The sequence below is a fragment of the Oryzias latipes genome, chromosome 5, assembly GCF_053564925.1.
Source record: "Oryzias latipes strain Hd-rR chromosome 5, Olatipes_Hd-rR_3.1".
NCBI lineage: Eukaryota > Metazoa > Chordata > Actinopteri > Beloniformes > Adrianichthyidae > Oryzias > Oryzias latipes.
The window spans coordinates 7,879,684-7,898,385 of record NC_136241.1 but is presented as its reverse complement, the minus strand read 5'-3'; the positions used below and the strand labels follow the sequence as shown (position 1 = coordinate 7,898,385).

The window sequence follows — 18,702 nt, the reverse complement described above, 5'->3', positions numbered from 1 at the left end:
AGGTGAACACCATGTGGTCCTTCAGGTACACTTGTTGCTGGGAGGTCATGTGGATCTTCTAGTTTGTGCATTTAGTGCTAGACCAGTAATCTCCTTTCAGAGTAGTAGGTTGATCATTTTGACTGGTATCATTATAGTCCAGTTTTTCATATTTTAATGAAAAAGTAGAACAGCTGTACAAATGACTTGAATGCATGTTCAGCGACCATTTGTTGTGTCGTTTTACACTTCAGTTTCCAAACCCAAGTTATTCATTTGACGGAGTTCAGGTCAGGTGAACAGAGCGGTGGCAGCTGCTCGTTCCCATTCCCACAAGGCTGTGCGATCGATACAGACGTGTTCTCCTGCTCCTCAGGAATCATTGGCCCCTGAAGACTGACTGGTTGGGTTCATGTAGTGGAGAGAGTTGCTCTCTGGACTGAACAGAAACTCTTAAAGCTTCATGAATATTTTACCTATGCGTTAGAGACTGAGTTGGCTTCAAAGGTACAGGTGAGGAGCAAACACAGATTTGAAGAAGAATGCAGCGTTCATCCATTCTGCACTCCAGAATCCCTTTTCAGCTCTTTGCATTGCTGTTTCTTTCCACGGCGACTCTCCTCGCCACATGACGGCGGTGTTACCAGCAGCTGCTCAACAGAGGCCGGGCTTCCAGCTTCCGAAGCTTCCTCCTGGTAGCAAAAGGAAGTCTTCCAGATCTTCACCTCCCAGACGTGCAGGTGAGAATCACCCAAAGCAGGACGTGATTATGTGGACGACAAGTTCCACTTGTTTACTAAAGGAAACATCCGGCAGGATCAGGTTTCACCAGCAGTTCAATAAACCATCTACCAGATTCAGTTTGTTTTTTTAATCCAATTGGAGAGTCTCCTGGTAAAAGTTTGCCTTCATAAAGGCCTCTGAGCTTCTGAATACACAGCAAAGACTACACACATCACAAAAACGAGGAAGAGAGACAACAAAATAGAGACAAAGCGTCAGGTAAGTCCAGAGTCCACCCACAGAGAGCCGCATGTTTTCACGGAAGAGAAGCTGATCTTTGTGCAGCCTCCGGTTTTCAAACCAGACTTACAGTCTCTCAGCTCGAGCTCTGTGTCCTAATGGGACCGCTGCTCTGGGCGACCTTCATACTGATGCAACATATCAAACACTCTGCGCTCTGCCTGGTGGGACGACTTGTCCATGGTTACAGATCTGTCCGTGCGTTGGCCGCTGCTGGAGCGTACTGGGGCATAAGCTCAGTGATTTTGCGAATAAAGTCCGATTTTTCAGCACATCCTTTGCAGGACTCGCCCCACTCCTCAAGGATCTTCTTCAGATCTTTCACTTTGAGCTTTTTCAGATCCACCGTGCTCAGATCCAGCTGTTTATCTGCAGGAAGAGCACAAATGTTAGACGTTCATCAACTGCACAACAGCCGAACTAGGCTGCGAATCTTTAGAGCCAACAGCTGACCATCAGGACCATCTTTGATTTTAACAGAGATCAGTTCAAAAGGGCAGCCATCAACAGGATGGTCAACATGGAGCTGTTTGCTTCTTTCACTTCAGCGCGGTTTAACAGAGACCACAGTTTGGATCAGGCTGAAGACGCCTCTTACCGTATTTCAGTTCACAGATCTGGCTGTCTTTCTTCTTGAGCTTCTCACAGATTTTCTCCACTGGAGCATGGTAGCTGAGAGGTTTGGACACTTCGTTGATTATCTTGGTAGCTGCATCACTCGTTGCACCAATGTAGTAACACTGTGCAGAAACAGAACAAGCGGACTGGTTTTAAACCTGCAGGTCGGTTTACAACAAAAATGCAACCAAACGACTCCTAAACTTAGATGTCTGAAGGTTGGAACACTGGACCGTTTGGCTCCATCTCAAGTAAAAGATGAGCGGTCCTCCTCTCGTTCTTTGTCATGCATGTCATCCTCTGCTCAGATTTTTCCTCAGAATTTCCACTGACAGATGTGCCGTTAACCCTTGTGCTATCTTAGATGACCCCACCCTTACATTGAAGTGTTCTCCCTACCATGACAAAGGTGGATAAAGGTGGAAAGATTTCATGTAATCCATGGACACCAGTGAAGATCACAAATCATTGAAGAAAAAAGGTTCAGAGCACTGTCTAGTGGGTCTAGATGACCCAACTCCCAATGATAAAGTGCCTAGGATAGCACAAGGCTTGAAGTAGAGCCCTGCGCGGGACTATTTTCTTCATCCCGCTCCCGCCCGCGCCCGCTGAATTTTTGATCGATCCCGCCCGCTCCCGCAACGTATGCGTTACACTCCCGCCCGCTCCTGCAATATGTATGTCCACTCCCGCCCGCACCCGCAAAACTCGGAGAATTTAGTCCCGCACAGTAATAGAGATGCATTGATTTTGTATCGTCCCCCGTCCCGCAGGAAAAAAACATGTTTTTTATTGATATTATTAAAGAGATTCATGTCCTCCTCCAGCCTCATCTTTTGATGCTTTCCTCCTGTGTAATGTGCAACTTAAATATTAAATATATTTTCACAAATCCTGTTCGGTTAAAAGTGTCCGTGTGTGCGCGCGCAGACAGACGGCCTGAAGCGCGCTCTTAGTAAGAGGCGGGGCAGGGCGCACCCCCAACATCAGGTTACATGACAGAGGCCATTGGGCGTCTCTACCTGGTGCCTTCACGGAGCTTCAGTACATAAGAATCAAACAGCCGCTCAGCCTAACGTAGTCCGCTAATATATATTCATGAGATATTCATGCCAGCACTGATCCCGCGGGGTTTATTTTTTGCCGCCCGCTCCCGCCCGCAGCACAATCCAAACCGCCCAATCCCGCGAGATTTGGGTTGGGTCCCGCGGGACCCGGCGGGACCCGATCCCAATGCAGCCCTCTAGCTTGAAGCACCGTTGTTGAGAATGAAAGCAGCCTAAACTGTACAGGACACCTGCTTGTTCACAGGAACCTGCAATCCAACCAGTCAGGTCGCTTTGTCATTGGTTTAGAGATTAAGGAGAAGCCGTAAGAAAAATCAATAAAGTGTCCCTGTTTCACTGCACAGCGACACTACATTTCATCTCAAATGTGTTCCTGCTTTTTATTTTAATCCAACAACTGTATGATGGCAAATTTATTATCGCGATATCAAACGGTCCAATACGCATATCCCAAAAGCCGGCAAAAATTTAAAAAAATGGTTACCTTTGATGTGCTAAAACAATCTTATGGCAGCTTGAAGTATTGAATGAATCAAATCAATCCATTTATGCATTTGACCAACGGATGGAGCCCTTTGATGTTAGATACTCGCCTCCTATGTAGACGAGGGTCATTTGGAGAGTAATTTAAGTTATGTTGACTCTTATTTAAATTATCCTGTAGCAGTGAAATGGAAATGATTATGATATTTAGTCATTTTGCCATTGGTCCTTGTATCACAAGTTATATAGTCATCGCAGTATTGATCACTAATATCACAAATCAATAGTTTTCTTCATATTGTGCAGCCCTAATGACGGACTCCATTGTGATAGTCTAAATGTATGTTTATACCACAAACATTTACATATTAATTTATTTGTTTAATAACAATATTTCCTCCGGAACCACGATGATCATGGATGTATCGCTGGTATCCATTTTTTCTCCCCTTGATGGTGCAGTGAAGCAACCGACGCAACTTAGAGCATCACTCAAGAGTCAAAAAATTGAATGGAACGCTTCAGTGCTTTAAGGGGCTTCATTTTCCCATCACTAGTTAACAGAAATTCCAGCATGCCATTAAAACACGGGTACTGATGCAGAGTCCATCACAGCTTCTCCTTACTCACAAAGCGGTTTTCTTTTCCTTTGGCTTCATTGCAGCTTTTGGTGAGCGCCTTTTCGATGTCTGCACTCTTGAAGCTGGAGTCGCTGTCCTTCAGTGACTGATAAAACTTATCCAGGAAGGAGACGCACACTGCAACAAGCACAGATATCACATATCACATTATAAAGTGCTGGTTTGTTCAAATCCCTAAACTTATTTTACTCCGAACAGCTTAAAAAAACTATTTATGAGGGTACAGCTCCCCCCCAGTGGATCGAAATACCACTTTAGGCTGTTTTTGTGAGGCATTATCATAATAAACTAAAAGCTTAAAGTGGATTTGGCATGATATAATAGACCCTTTAAAAACATCCACAAATTCCACTAAAATACAGGGGAGACATTTTTTTTCCCCCTGCTTTGAAGTTGGAAAAAAGTTATTCCAAAACTTAAGTGGATTTTCTTCACCACTGATGGGTTCAACAGGCCTTGCGTTCACTCACTTTCCCCTTGTGGTTCACATCACCCACGGAGCTCTGGGTCCTGAAGGGTCGTGATGGAGGTTCGCATATTTGGGTTTAATGGCTTCTCCATTTGACTAGACGACGTTGTTCGTGTCATTCAAACAAAAGATGGCGGCTCCTATAAACTTTAAAACGTTTCTTCACGCGCTGTAGTGAGTGAGCCGAGAGCCAGGATCCCTCCGTCAGGTTTCTAAGTTTAGCTGCGGCGGACAGCGACTCTTACCTTCACATTCTCCTTCTTTCAAGGCTTCAGCTGGACCTGGACACAAAGCGAGCGCGAGCGCCACCGAGAAGCCCGCCAAGCGCAGCATTTTGAGTCAAAGTGGAGACAGGAATCCCTGTTCGAACTGCTGAACAGAGAGGCTCCGGACTCGTCAGTCTGCCGGTTCGCACGCGAAGCGTCAGCACACCAGCTTCCTGGCTCCCACGTCGCACGTCAACGCCGCGCGACTGGCCACCGAAGTCAGCTCCTCCCCCAGCCATCCACGTTCTCAATTCTGATTGGACAAGACCTGGTCGTTCCGGGTACAACGTCCAGTTGGCGGCGTCTCATTGGTCCACAGAATACGAAGTGGTTTTGCAGACTAATTTGAGTAGAAATCTCACAGGGAAATAAAAATGGTCTCAAAAATTGAATTGAATTGAATTGAAATGGTTTATTTCAAGCAATTAGTTAGAAATAATACACAACAGCAATATAATCATCAGTTATACGTTCATACAGTAACTAATCAAACTTAGGATAATTAGACATATTAATAAATATTGCTTGAAAGGGAGTGGAAACAATCGTATAATCGTATATCGGAAACAATCCGATTGTAAAATAGTGTGCAGTAAACAATAAAAAACAAACAAACAGAAAGATCGGAGCCTTTTACATATCTTCAAAAGAAATTCATTCATGTTGTCATGACAACAATTCACACTTAAAAAAACAAATTTAAGGCCATGTTCGACAGCAAACATGGCCTTAAATTCACGTGACATACACACGAGTTTATATTTTATTTAGGAAATAATTAAACCATGACACAATTATCTGAACACATTAAAAGACTTATATCATGCAAAATACATAGTTTGAGCTTTAAATGTGTTATAATGTTCCTTCCTTAAAAGAAACAACCCCAAAGCTATTTATCTATTTGTGCATTTCTGAGTATTCTTCTAAAAACCTGCTCTCTGAGCACCAGCCCCTCCCAAATCCACGAAAACAATTGGGTTCTCACACTGTGACATCACAAAGTGTGGAACAGCCCCTTCCAGGAAGAGTCTGCACTGCCAGCTCCGCCTCCAGGCAAACAGACACACGCACTTCCTCAGTGGAGCTAGTGGAGATCGGCTAGATGCTTTCCTTGAATGTGCATAATATGACCATCTATCTCTGCAAAAGTTGAATGTTGTTTATTTTCGTGGGCGACACGCAGACATGCTGCCGAGGCCGGCTCCAGGATGACGAAATGAAATGGGCGGCACCCACAAGGAGAGAAAGGCGGAGCCTCAGAGATCGAGTCATTTTACTTCCAGGTAGGAAACTACCTATTTTTATTTTTTAGTGGAACTATTATTCCATTAAAATTGTTCTTTCAATGTGAAAAAGGTAATAATTTATCATGTATATGGATATAGTTTACTGTGAAAGGATTAAGAAAAGCATGATATAGGCCCTTTTAGGGTTAGGCAGCTAGTATTTAATTTGTTTCAAGTTTGATTTATACATTTACTCATTTTCTAGCTTGTCCTGTCCAACAGCTGAGCAGCAGATAAGAGCTGAAGGTCACTTGTGTTTACTGTTATTTTACTGTTACAATAGGGAGGTGATGGATTTTTTGACAAACAGATAGTATATTTGTATAAACCCCATTTGTTTGATAGGCTAAGCTTTATTTATAATAATTATATTTAAATGCATTTCTTGTTAGACTGGATGGAAAAGGAAAGGAGAGGGAGAGAAAGAGAGTGGGGTGTTAGAGATGGGGGATAGGAGGTTAAGATGGGGGAGATGGGGTGTCAGTTGATGATACAGAGTCATGACAGAACAGGGACAAGTCCTAGACAGACTTAGGAGTCGGGTTGGCCTCTCAGGAACTGTTCTTAACTGGTTTCATTCCTATCTCACAGATCGACATTTTTATCTTAAGATGGATACATGTTCCTCAAGAATCCATGGAATAAGCTGTAGAGTTTCCCAAGGGTCGATTTAAGGTCCAATACTTTTTTCATTTATATACTGTATGTTGCCTCTTGGGGATTTCATCAGGAAACATGGCGTTGACTTTCACAGCTATGCTGATGATACACACCTTTACATCCCCTAATGACCTTGAACATATAAACACTCTTTTAAATTGTATTTAAGATATAAAGTTGTGAATGGTAGAAAACTTCTTACAGCTCAACCAGGACAAAACTGAAGTTTTGATCATTAGTCCTGAGGACAAGAGAGAGATGATTTTACCCAAACTCAGGAATTTTAAACCTTCTCAATGGGTGAGAAACCTGGGCGTACATTTTGACACTGAGCTGAATTTTATTCCACATATTAATTGTTATTAAGGATGGATTTTATCATCTTCAAAACATCGCCAGACTCCACCCATTCCTCTCTCTTGCCAGCACAGAGGTGCTGATGCATGCTTTTATCTTCAGTCGTTTAAATTGTTATAATGCCCTGCTCTCTCGTTTACACAAAAAGTCTTTTTCAAACCTGCAACTATTGCAGAACTCAGCGGCACGAGTTCTGACGAGGACCAGGGGGCGGGAAGACATACACCCATTTTAAAATCACTGCATTGGCTCCCTGTACTTTTTTAGGATTATTTTAAATTTCTCTTAATGGTTTTTAATGTTTTTATGATCTTGGACCTTCTTATTTAACCAATCTGCTTTTAAGATATAAACACCCTTAGGTCCTCTGGTGCTGGCCTCTCAGTTGTTCCTAAGGTGAGGACCAAAACGCACTGTGAGTCTTCGTTCCATCATCACGGCCCTCACCTGCGGAACATCCTGCCTGACAACCTCAGGGCTGCAGAGACGACAGAAGTTTTTGAGAAGAGGCTCAAGACCCACCTTTTTAATTTCACTTTCACATGACTTTTTTAATTGCTTAATTCTTTAAACCTACATCATCTATTTATTAATTTATCTATTTTCCCTACTTAATTTTTTTTTACTTTTATAAGGACCATTATTATTATTATTATTATGAATCACCCATTTTTTAAAATTATAATTACTATTACTACTTATTACTATTATTACTGCTTATTATTATCAAAGTAATTTTCTGTTTTATTTTGGTAAAACTACACTTATGTATACTGATACTTATAAAATTTGTTTTTGATAAAAATATGATGTTCTCAGAAGGAAAGCAGCTGTTATCAGATTCTGCTGGGAGGGCACTTGGTGCAGTGATGAATAAGATGAAGATCTATCCTGAGTTGAGTTTTGACACGTTTAGTAAATTGTGTGATGCCATGGTGGGATCTGTCTTATTTTATTCTGCAGGAGTCTGGGGTTATGAAGACACTCCTGAGTGTGATAAGGTTCAATACAGGGCAATGAGATATTTTATGGGTGTACACAGGTTCACCACTAAAGCCGCCATAGAGGGGGACATGGGGTGGGAACCTTGTGTGATCAAACAAAGAGCAGAAGTTCTCAGATTATGGAACCGGCTGGTGACTTTACCTGCAGAGAGACTTGCACACAAAATATTTGATTGGGATAGAGCTCATATTTATCCCTGGGGTAAAGATGTATTTAACATTCTGTCCTCTGTGAACCTACTGTAGCCTGGCGAATTCAAGCCTGCACAGGACACAAAACTGTCTTTGGGTTCTTTATTCCAAAACAAAAATGTAACTCAGGATTTCAGATTTAAAAAAAATGGTAATCAGGAAGATAAAAAACAAAAACAAAATGTGGATCTATTATGCCATCTAGATGCTTCTTTTAGCCAGTCACTTTCCGATCTTCCAAAATCACGAAAGAAAACAAGTGTAAACAAAACAAAAAGAGAGAAAAAGATCAAATTTAAGAAAAAGAGTACACAAGAATAACTACAGCAGGTGCTCTGTGGCCCGAACTGTAACAGGAATGACGGCAAAGTTGATCACCAGTCACAACATTGGCTTCGTCGAGCACTGCTGTAAAACACACGTAAAATGCAGCGACAATTGTACAAATCAAATTACTAATTTCATCAAATTTCTTAAAACAGAATACTTTTACAACAATTACAGTAAACACAACTTCTTTTTTTACCTTTTTATGTTTGTTTACCCTCTTAACGACTCTTCACGCCAGGTTTCAACCGCCTTGAATCCGCATATCAAAACAACAGTCAAACAACTGTCAAATAACGGTCCCCAGAACACACCACCTCCTCACCGAACTGTTCACCGAAAACCCAGGAAGCGCCCTCTAGTGGCACAACCCTGTACCTACACCTTCTCCACCTGGCTACATTCTCCCCTGCTTTCCAGGCACCGCCCTCGGTGACCTAATTTACACACTTTCCTTCATTCATTGCTTCTCTGAAGAATGCTGTACCCACATTGATCAACAGCTGTGACAATACATCAGGACTTAAAGAAATAGCATTACAGGTTGATCTGGGGAGATGATGTGGATTTGAATGTAATCCCGCGGTTGCTCTCTGACTCCGGCGAGGGGCTGGAACCGGCACCTCGCTCTCAGCATCTCTTCCAGACATGCGGTTTGTCACAATGTCCTTTAGTTCTGAACCTGGGAGAGGTGTTCCACCACCAACCGTTCCACCAGTGCTCCAGGACTCCAAGACCTGGCAATCAGGAACACCATCAGTGTCTGTGTTCAGTTCTTGGTCCAAATGTGGATAAGTTGTTTCCTCCAACAGTACATAATCTGGGTCTGACTCCAGATTCTCTTTACGAACTTCCACAGGAGCAGCTATAGTAGAAGTGGAAGTGTCCTTTTTCAATTTCCTTGGTGCTGGAACTGGGCCTGGACAGGGTCTTAGGTTTACTCAATGGACCCTTTTGATGGGACCACCCTCCAATGGCTCCACAGTGTGTGTGCTGTCTTGCACATCCAGGACCCGGTAATTCACTGAACTCCAGGCATCCTGAATTTTGTTTCTACCCTGGGGCCACTGACGGAGATAAACTAATTGACCTATTTCCACAGGAGGACAGTAAACTTTGCTCTTCTCCAGTTCAAGCCGTTCTGCAGCTTTTTGTTCAGAATACTGCCTAGTTCTGTTATGGGCCTCATGCAGACGTTCCTGATGAACCACCAACCAGTCATGTTTTCTATCTACCACCTGATCTTGATTTAACAACGCATCTACAGGGAGGTGTGGATGTACCCCATACAGGAGATAGTACGGTGAGTACCCCGTGGTGGCGTGTGGAGTTACATTGTAGGCATAAATCAACTCTGGCAAATACTCAGGCCACCTACGTTTTTTCTCTGGTGGGAGCGTGCGCAGGAGGTCATGCAGAGTCCTATTAAAACGCTCACACTGGGCATTACCCTGGGGATGATGGGGTGTGGTGCGCGTTTTCTTAACTCCATACAATTTACACAGTTCCTGAATGACCTCACTCTCAAAGTTCCTTCCCTGATCGGAATGTAACCTCTCAGGTACCCCATACTTCATAAACCACTCTCTGAGCAAGACCTTCGCAGTGGTATCAGCTTTTTGATCTCGTGTTGGAAACGCCTGTGTAAATTTGGTGAAAACATCAGTTACAACTAACACATTCTCTCGACCATCGGAAGCTGGCTCCAACAACGTAAAATCCACTGCAACTACCTCAAGAGGGCGTGTAGCAAGAAAATGTTTCACAGGGGTACGTATGTGAGGTTGTGGCAGTTTGGTGAGTATACATCTTTCACACTGTTTCACCCACCGCTCGACATCTTCATACATCCCAACCCAGAAACACCTCTGTTTCAAAAGGTTCTGCGTGCGCTCTATTCCTTGATGACCCATCTGATTATGCACACTTTCAAGTACTGAATCTTTCAAACATTCGGGCAAAAGAAGTTGTTGACACTCAAGTTTGTGATCATCCTCAATAACACGATATAACAATCCATCTACATCTATAATTCTTGACCACTGTCTGAGCAGGGAGATGACGGGTTTAGCCAAACTCCTCCTTTGCTGATAAGTGGGTTTTGTCTTCTGATCCCAAAACTGACAAAAGGACTTAATGGTTGGGTCTGTTTGTTGAAACTGCCTCAACTCCTCTTTTGAGTAACCTGGCAGAGTTGGCGTGTTACCTTGAAGATCTTTGTTCTCAACAACCTGCTCAGCAGCTGTAGCCCGCATCTCTCTAACCTGACAGCATTTGATACCTTCACACACCAAATCTGGGTCAAGAGATGTGCCTCTCTGAATCATGTTGCAAATGGATATACATCCATCAAACTCCTCGTCACCATTTGTTTCCGGCTCCCCTGCTAACGGCTGCCTAGACAGTGCATCTGCTGCTGCGTTACATCTCCCAGGGCGATAACGAACGTCAAAGTCAAACGGGGCCAACTGTGCCATCCAGCGCTGTTCAACAGCGCCCAACCTTGCTGAGTCGAGATGACACAGGGGGTTATTGTCTGTCATCACAGTAAATTTGGCCCCCAAAAGATAACCTCTGAACTTTTCAGATACAGCCCACTTTAAAGCGAGAAGCTCAAGCTTCATGCTGCTGTAATTCCGATCATTCTTCTCTGCACCTCTCAGTCTCCTACTGGCATATGCTATAACACGCTTCTCCCCATCTTGAATCTGATAGAGGACTGCACCTAGTCCAAAACTGCTGGCGTCTGTCTCCAAGATAAATGGGAGGGAAAAGTTAGCATACCCAAGTAGAGGGGCACTGGTCAGTCTCTCTTTAAGCTCCTCAAAGGAATCTTGACATTCTGCAGTCCAAACACTTTTAAACAGATTTTTCGACCTAGACACGTTACTCTGATTCAGGCAGGTATTGACCGCATCATGTAAGGGACCTGCCAGTTGCGAAAAACCCTGCAAAAACCGGCGGTAGTAACTGCAAAAGCCCAAAAATGATCTCAACTCTTTAACGGAAGCTGGAACTGGCCATTGCTTAACCACCGCCACCTTATCTGGATCTGTGCCTATTCCATCAGCGGAAATCTGGTGGCCCAGAAACCACACGTTTGATTGGAGGAAATTACATTTTTCCACCTTCACCTTTAATCCTGTTTCCCTGAGCCTCTGAAACACGGTCTGTAACCGAGTCAAATGCCCATCGAACGTTGGTGAGTAGACCAAAATGTCATCCAAGTACACAAGCATGATCTGGAACACTAATTCACTCATAGTAGCCTGCATGAGTCGTTGAAAAGTTGCTGGCCCATTGCAGACTCCAAAAGGCAGTCTAGTGTACTCAAATAGCCCAAAAGGTGTTATAAAGGCTGTTTTGTGCCTGTCATTCTCATGTACTGCAACCTGATGATAGCCACTAGCGAGATCGATGGTTGAGAAAAATTTTGCCCCGTGCAAAGCATCAAAGCACTCATCGATCCGAGGCAATGGAAAGGCATCGCGTCGGGTTTTGGCATTGAGGCGTCTGTAATCCACACACAGTCTCAAGCTGTTGTCTGCTTTTCGCACTGGTACAATCGGGGACGCATAAGCACTGGTACTTTCTTGGATTACCCCCTTCCTTAAAAGTTGTGCAATATGATCTTTGACCTCCTTGTACTGAGTGGGTGGTACCCGCCTGTAGGCCTGAGTAACTGGGACATCATCGGTTAAGTGAATTTCATGTTGTATCCTGTCAGCATAGCCAAGGTCCTCATCACTCAACGCGAACACATCAGTGTACTGAGAAATAAGTTTTGCCAGCCTGGTCTGCTGTTCCGTGGTGCCACCAATTTTCAGGTGATCCAATAACAGATGTGGTGCATCTTCCGAAACACTAGCCTCTTTCTGTTCTATCGTTACTTCCTCATGATCTGCAGAGATGCGATTGAAAGACACCTCATCTGCTGGTTCAACACACTCCACTTTGGAAAGGATCCCCAGTCTAGTTTTCGGTGATAACCATAAGTCCTCTTCAGAGAGGTTCACCACTTGTACAGGAAACACACGTTTAGCAACGTCCACCAAGGTAGGGATCACAATCAGGCCACTGGGCATGGGTGTGTTCGTTGGCTCAAGCAACAGCAGCCCATGAGAGTGTTTTGTGCCCCTTTTAGCATACACGGTGGCTACCGAAGCTGCTGGCACATGGGTGGCATTTTTACTTGCCACCCTAGCTGCAGAAACTTTTTCTGCCCCATCATCCATTTGCAACTTTTGCAGCGTTTCTTTCCAAGCTGAATCTAACTGGGCTCCAAGTGTGGAGTCCAAACTGGCAATAGACAACTCTTTGCATCTCTTTATCACATTCATCCCTATAAGCAGTGGAGGATTATTTTTATCCGGCTGCTGGGTTTCATTTGTCATTGTGCTGACCCTATCTGAAACTAAACCGCTGTTCTGCATCCTCACCTGCTGCTTATCAGGATCCCTCACTACCAAAAATCCACACTCTGTAACAGTTAATCCCATAGTCTTCACATCTAACTCCACGTAACCTATGTAAGGAATAGGCAGTGAATTAGCAGCTGTTAGTTTAAGCCACTTGGCTGTGGGAATTATGTCCTCATCCTCACCAAGCAGGGGCTGACGAAAAAATGACTCAGAAAGGGTGCTGACCTGACTTCCACTATCTAATATACATCTAGTCTTGACTCCACCCACCTCAACTTCAACTTCGGGACATGAGCCCACAGCACGTTCTAGGAATCTCTCTCGAGTAAGGATCTGAGAGCCTTTACTTCCACCTCGGATTGCCTGGCTCTTGGCAACCGAGGGTGCTAATTTCCCTGGGCGGGTGTTTCAGAAGTGGTAGGTTGACTTCCCTTTTTGTGTGATCTGCACTCCCGAGCGATGTGTCCCACTCTGTTGCACTTAAAACAAATAGGTTTGCCATCATCAGTATACTGGAACTTTGTTTTTACTCTCCCATCTCTGTGGGAGCTTCCCCGGAAAACAACTCCTTCTCTCACCACATTAACCAACTCCCCTATAGCTTTGCCTTGTTCAGAGAGCACTTTAAGAATATCATCTAATGTGGCAGTTGACCTCTCGGGTGTACTACGTGTAGGTTGGCTTCCATCGCTCCCATCATTGCCCAATATACTCCTGCTTTTTACAACTCTAGTGTTAATGGGCCTGTCCTCTGCTGACCATGAAATTGCTTCCTGGCGCACTTCGAAGAGTGAGGAATCTGGTTTGTCTCTAAGCATTCTGCGGAGCTCCCTTCTGAGTGCGGAATCTCTTATTCCTTCAACAAACTGGTCTCTGACTGCCATCTTTGCATCAAGAATTGCATCTGGTTTTTGTTTTAAAACTGAGCGAAGGATCTGTGACAGTGCGTGGGAATATTCAAAAAAATCTTCACCCTCTACCTGGTGGCGGCTGTAGAAAGTCTGTAAAAGTTGTGCTACACTGCGTTTCTCCCTGTAAGCATCTCTGAGTAAGTTGACAATTTCATCAGGTGCCTTAAACTCATCTTCTGTGCACAACTTGACCTCCTCCAGTGCTGACCCTCTAAGATGTGACATAATGAAATCCACCTGATCTTCCTCTCCCAGACCTCTAGCTCTAATAGCTCGCTGGATTTCATCTAAAAATTCATCAACAGAGCGGCCATCGACTGTTGAATCACCACTAAACGGCTGAATAGGGCGTTCCCTAGGCAAGTAAATGTATGATCGGTTTGTTCCATTACTCAGAGCGGCTATCTGAGCCATAGCCTGGTCATGCTTACAACTTAGTTCTGATAACTGCGTCTGCAGTACAGTGACAGGGTCTATTTCTGAGTCTATGTTGGAGACTGGCTCATTCTCACTGCCTTCCTGCGACATGGCTGAATGTGTTCGAGCGAAGGTCAACAGCTGGATGTCAGGTGTTACTCGGATGCAGGTCCAGATGTGTTGGTCCGATGACTCTTCCTCGTCCCAGGATAAGCTGTCGTCTACCGGGCTGCAGGAAGTTGATCTCCGGGGATGTGGTCACTCCCACGACGATCCTGCCAGGTCTCCGGTGCTGTGGTCACTCCCACGACGATCCTGCCAGGTCTCCGGTGCTGTGGTCACTCCCACGACGATCCTGCCAGGTCTCCGGTGGTGTGGTCAATCCCACGACGATCCTTTTAATGGTTTCCTCCTCACCGGGCACTTAAGCTGGTGCAACTATAGATATTCTGTGTACTCTTTAAAAAAAAATTTTTTTTAATATATTTTTTATTATATTGCAAAAACTCCTGAGTTGCTAATTTTGCAGAACCCCACTCCTGGTACCAAATTGTGTAGCCTGGCGAATTCAAGCCTGCACAGGACACAAAACTGTCTTTGGGTTCTTTATTCCAAAACAAAAATGTAACTCAGGATTTCAGATTTAAAAAAAATGGTAATCAGGAAGATAAAAACAAAAACAAAATGTGGATCTATTATGCCATCTAGATGCTTCTTTTAGCCATTCACTTTCCGATCTTCCAAAATCACGAAAGAAAACAAGTGTAAACAAAACAAAAAGAGAGAAAAAGATCAAATTTAAGAAAAAGAGTACACAATAATAACTACAGCAGGTGCTCTGTGGCCCGAACTGTAACAGGAATGACGGCAAAGTTGATCACCAGTCACAACATTGGCTTCGTCGAGCACTGCTGTAAAACACACGTAAAATGCAGGGACAATTGTACAAATCAAATTACTAATTTCATCAAATTTCTTAAAACAGAATACTTTTACAACAATTACAGTAAACACAACTTCTTTTTTTTACCTTTTTATGTTTGTTTACCCTCTTAACGACTCTTCACGCCAGGTTTCAACCGCCTTGAATCCGCATATCAAAACAACAGTCAAACAACTGTCAAATAACGGTCCCCAGAACACACCACCTCCTCACTGAACTGTTCACCGAAAACCCAGGAAGCGCCCTCTAGTGGCACAACCCTGTACCTACACCTTCTCCACCTGGCTACACTACAATCATTATTTTTTTAATTGTTTGAAATGTAAGATTACGACGGAGTATTAGGGCCACCAAAAAAAAAAAAAAAATTAGAGCCACCAAAAAAAAAAAAAGTAAAATTACGAGATTTTATCTCGTAAATTTAGGAGATAAAAAGTCGTAAATTTACGGCTTTTTATCTCATAAATTTACGACTTCAAATCTCATAAATTTACGAGAAAAAAGTCGTAGATTAAGGAAAAAACACCGAAGTTGTCCGTTTATCGGAACCTAGCTTGAAGATGAAGTATGTGGAGCCTTTTGTGAAGCTTCATTTCCGGATTATTATAGGTGTAAAACAAAGAGATTCTGAACCTTTTGGCGAGTCAAAATCAGATTATTTTCCGTGTAGCAGTCTTTCCGGGGTTCAGTGTCAGTAAAGCGGAGTTTAATATATAAAATAAGGAGCTCAGAGACACGTTTGGGTGTAGACAATCGCTGCAGCCTTTATTTTCCTTTTCATTCACATATCCTGAAGTTCATTTGTCTCATTACGTCATGAACCTGTCATCCCAACACCAATGCGGAAGTAAGCAGTCTTACAAACGCCCACTCCTGCAGATGAAATGTCCCGTTTCAGCATAAAACAATAAAGAGGAATGAAAATAGTGTTTTATATTGGCTTTGGAACGTTGAAAATGCCAAAAAAAAAAAAGTGCTTCTCCTTTTGTGTGACGGAAGCGTCACACAGACGTAGAGTCTTGTCTTTGGTGGAGGAAGAAAGGATTCAAGCAAACAGCTGCAGGGACACCGACGACGGCTTCATCGGGCTGCAGAGATCCTGCAAACCAACCATCAATAAATAAAACTTTAATGAATCGTAAATCAAACAAATGACCTTCCAGACATTTGGAACGTTATCAATAAACATTCAGCTCACCTGTTCAACAAAGTTTAGTCGGTCTTCTCTGCGGCTGCACGGCGTTCACCTGCTGCTCTGCATGCTCACTTCCACTGTAATCTCCTAAAATTACGAGTTTTTTTCTCCTAAATTTACGAGTTTTTATCTCCTAAATTTACGAGTTTTTATCTCCTAAATTTACGAGATAAAATCTCGTAATTTTACTTTTTTTTTTTTTTTTGGTGGCTCTAATTTTTTTTTTTTTTTTGTGGCCCTAATACTCCGTCGTATAAGATAGATAATGTTAAGGAAACTTCAGTTGGTTATTATGAAAAAGAATGGAAAATGAAACTGTTTCATAAACCAAAATTACGAACTTATTTGCAAATTAAGGACACATTTTCTGCTGAGCCATATGTTATGTACAACTTAAAAAGAGGACAAAGATCCTTATGTGATCAACTTAGAGCAGGAGTGCTCCCCCTACAGGTGGAAGTAGGGCGCTTTAAAGGCATTCCTGTGGAGGAAAGACTGTGAGGTCTGTGAGCTGCAAGTGTTGGAGGATGAATTTCATTTTATGTTTTATTGTCCTTTATACGAAAAACAGAAACTTTGTATGTATGAGGTCATAGAAAAGAAATGTCCTGATTTGTTTTGGTTATCTGAAGATAAAATCTTACGTTGGCTTTTTGAAAATAAAATTTTTTGTTTGGCAAATTTTGTGTCAAAGGCATGGAGAATAAGAATGGACACTTTGTATTCTGTTAGACTCTGATTAGGGGGGTTATTGGATTCTGGGGCACCACCAGCCTAACCTGTAGGGGGTGCTGTTGCTGCTGTGCTCGTTCTCATTAGGCCGGCTGGCATTCTGCTCTGTGGTCTAATAGCCGTAGAGTGGGCCCTGAGCGCAGTGTCATAACCCCCGTGGTCGGGCTGGGCCTTGGAATAAATGGATCCATATTCTACCGTTTCTGCACAGCAGTACTAAGCCAGACTCTTTCTTTACTGTTTCTCATACCACATTCAATACAAAATCTTGCTCTACACATTCAAAGCCTTTCCCAACCTTGCACCTCCATACCTCTCTGACCTCCTTCATATCGCCACACCTGCTCCTCCTCCTCCTCTATCCAGTTTTCTGTCCCTTCCACCCGTCTTGTCACCACGGGGAGCAGGCCATTCAGTTGCTCTGCTCCCCGGCTTTGGAACTCACTCCCCCCTGACCTCTGCAACACCGACACATTTCAAATCAAAGCTAAAAACAGTAACTGGAACTGGAACAGTAACTTTGTCATGTTTTTATATATATTTTATTTAAATGTGTATGTATTTAAATTATTGTAACTTTTTATTGTATTTGATATACTGTATATGTGTTGTACGGCGACCTTGAGTGCTCAGAAGGGTGCTTTATAAATAAAATGTATTATTATTGAAGCTGCAGTTCTTACATTTTTTTAGGGTAATATTGGGGAAACTAGGTGGGTGGAGGGAGGAACCTGGTGAGGGAGGGGTGCCAACTGTTGGTGATTGTCCTGTGTTTTAATTTTCATATTTTATGACTTATTTGCTTTTATGTAAAGCGCTTTGTGTTGTCAACTGATATAAAGTCATGAGTAAATTTCATGACTTAGTTCTCACACACACACACACACCCACACACACACACCAACAACAACAACAATTACGGGTAGTCTGCACACAACAATTTACAGGTTGGAAGTATATTCATACGATAATGATGGAAGATTTATCTCACAAGACTTGTGCACACAGACAGGTACACACATAATTTGCATTACCAATATTCTTGTAGAGGGTTGTAAAAACTGTACCCATCCCCCCATATTTGTGCAAAAGTGAATAAGCAGGTGGGCTTCTCAGAGTGAACCTTGCTCACACTGAATGCTCCAGCAAAGGCAGGAGGCCCGGCACCCCACACCCCAGAGCCAGGGGCAAACAGCGCAGCAGCCCGGCTGATCCAGGCATCCAAGACACCGATCGTCAGACAAAGACCCGGGAGCAACCACCCTCAAGCACACCGGACCCCGACTGCACGGAGACCCGGCAGCCCCTCAACCAAGGAGCAGGAGGAACAGAAAGCGTGCAGAGCCGGAGCCCCACTGCACGGAGTCCCCGCCAGGGCAGGAACTCAGGGCCCAGACACAATGCCCCGACTGCTTGAGGCCTACGGCTACACCCAGACAAGAGGCACGCTACAATCCTGAGCCCCCACAGGCAGAGGTAGGCCGTGACAACCCATGGCCAGTCCGCACTCCACACCCCTGCAACCTGCCTGCCAGCTATTTTCCATTTAGAAAAGTGATCAAATGCACTTTGCCAGACCTACTTTTTTGTGCCTCACCGTTCAGAACAGGTTTAGAAGGTGGTAAATGAATGTTTACTCAGCTGTTTGAAAAGACGCTTCGTCCCGCTGGATGTCTCTGGAAGCGCCAACGGACAAAAACCCCACAGG

The 18,702-nt window shown here is 43.6% G+C and overlaps 1 protein-coding gene across 2 annotated transcripts; it reads right to left on the bottom strand.

The window, feature by feature from the left end:
* Positions 1-835: 835 nt before the first annotated feature.
* manf (mesencephalic astrocyte-derived neurotrophic factor) lies at positions 836-4,846 on the bottom strand. 2 transcript variants are annotated; one of them, XM_004068597.5, is made up of 4 exons: positions 4,526-4,846; positions 3,801-3,928; positions 1,601-1,742; positions 836-1,371 (listed from the first exon to the last, which is right to left on the bottom strand). In XM_004068597.5, the coding sequence occupies exons 1-4, from the start codon at positions 4,611-4,613 to the stop codon at positions 1,187-1,189; spliced, it is 543 nt and encodes a 180-aa protein (XP_004068645.1). In that variant the 5' UTR covers positions 4,614-4,846; the 3' UTR covers positions 836-1,186. The 2 variants fall into 2 exon arrangements, with proteins under 2 accessions (XP_004068645.1, XP_011473057.1); XM_011474755.4 differs by having other exon boundaries at positions 4,282-4,730.
* Between the last annotated feature and the right edge of the window lie 13,856 nt (positions 4,847-18,702).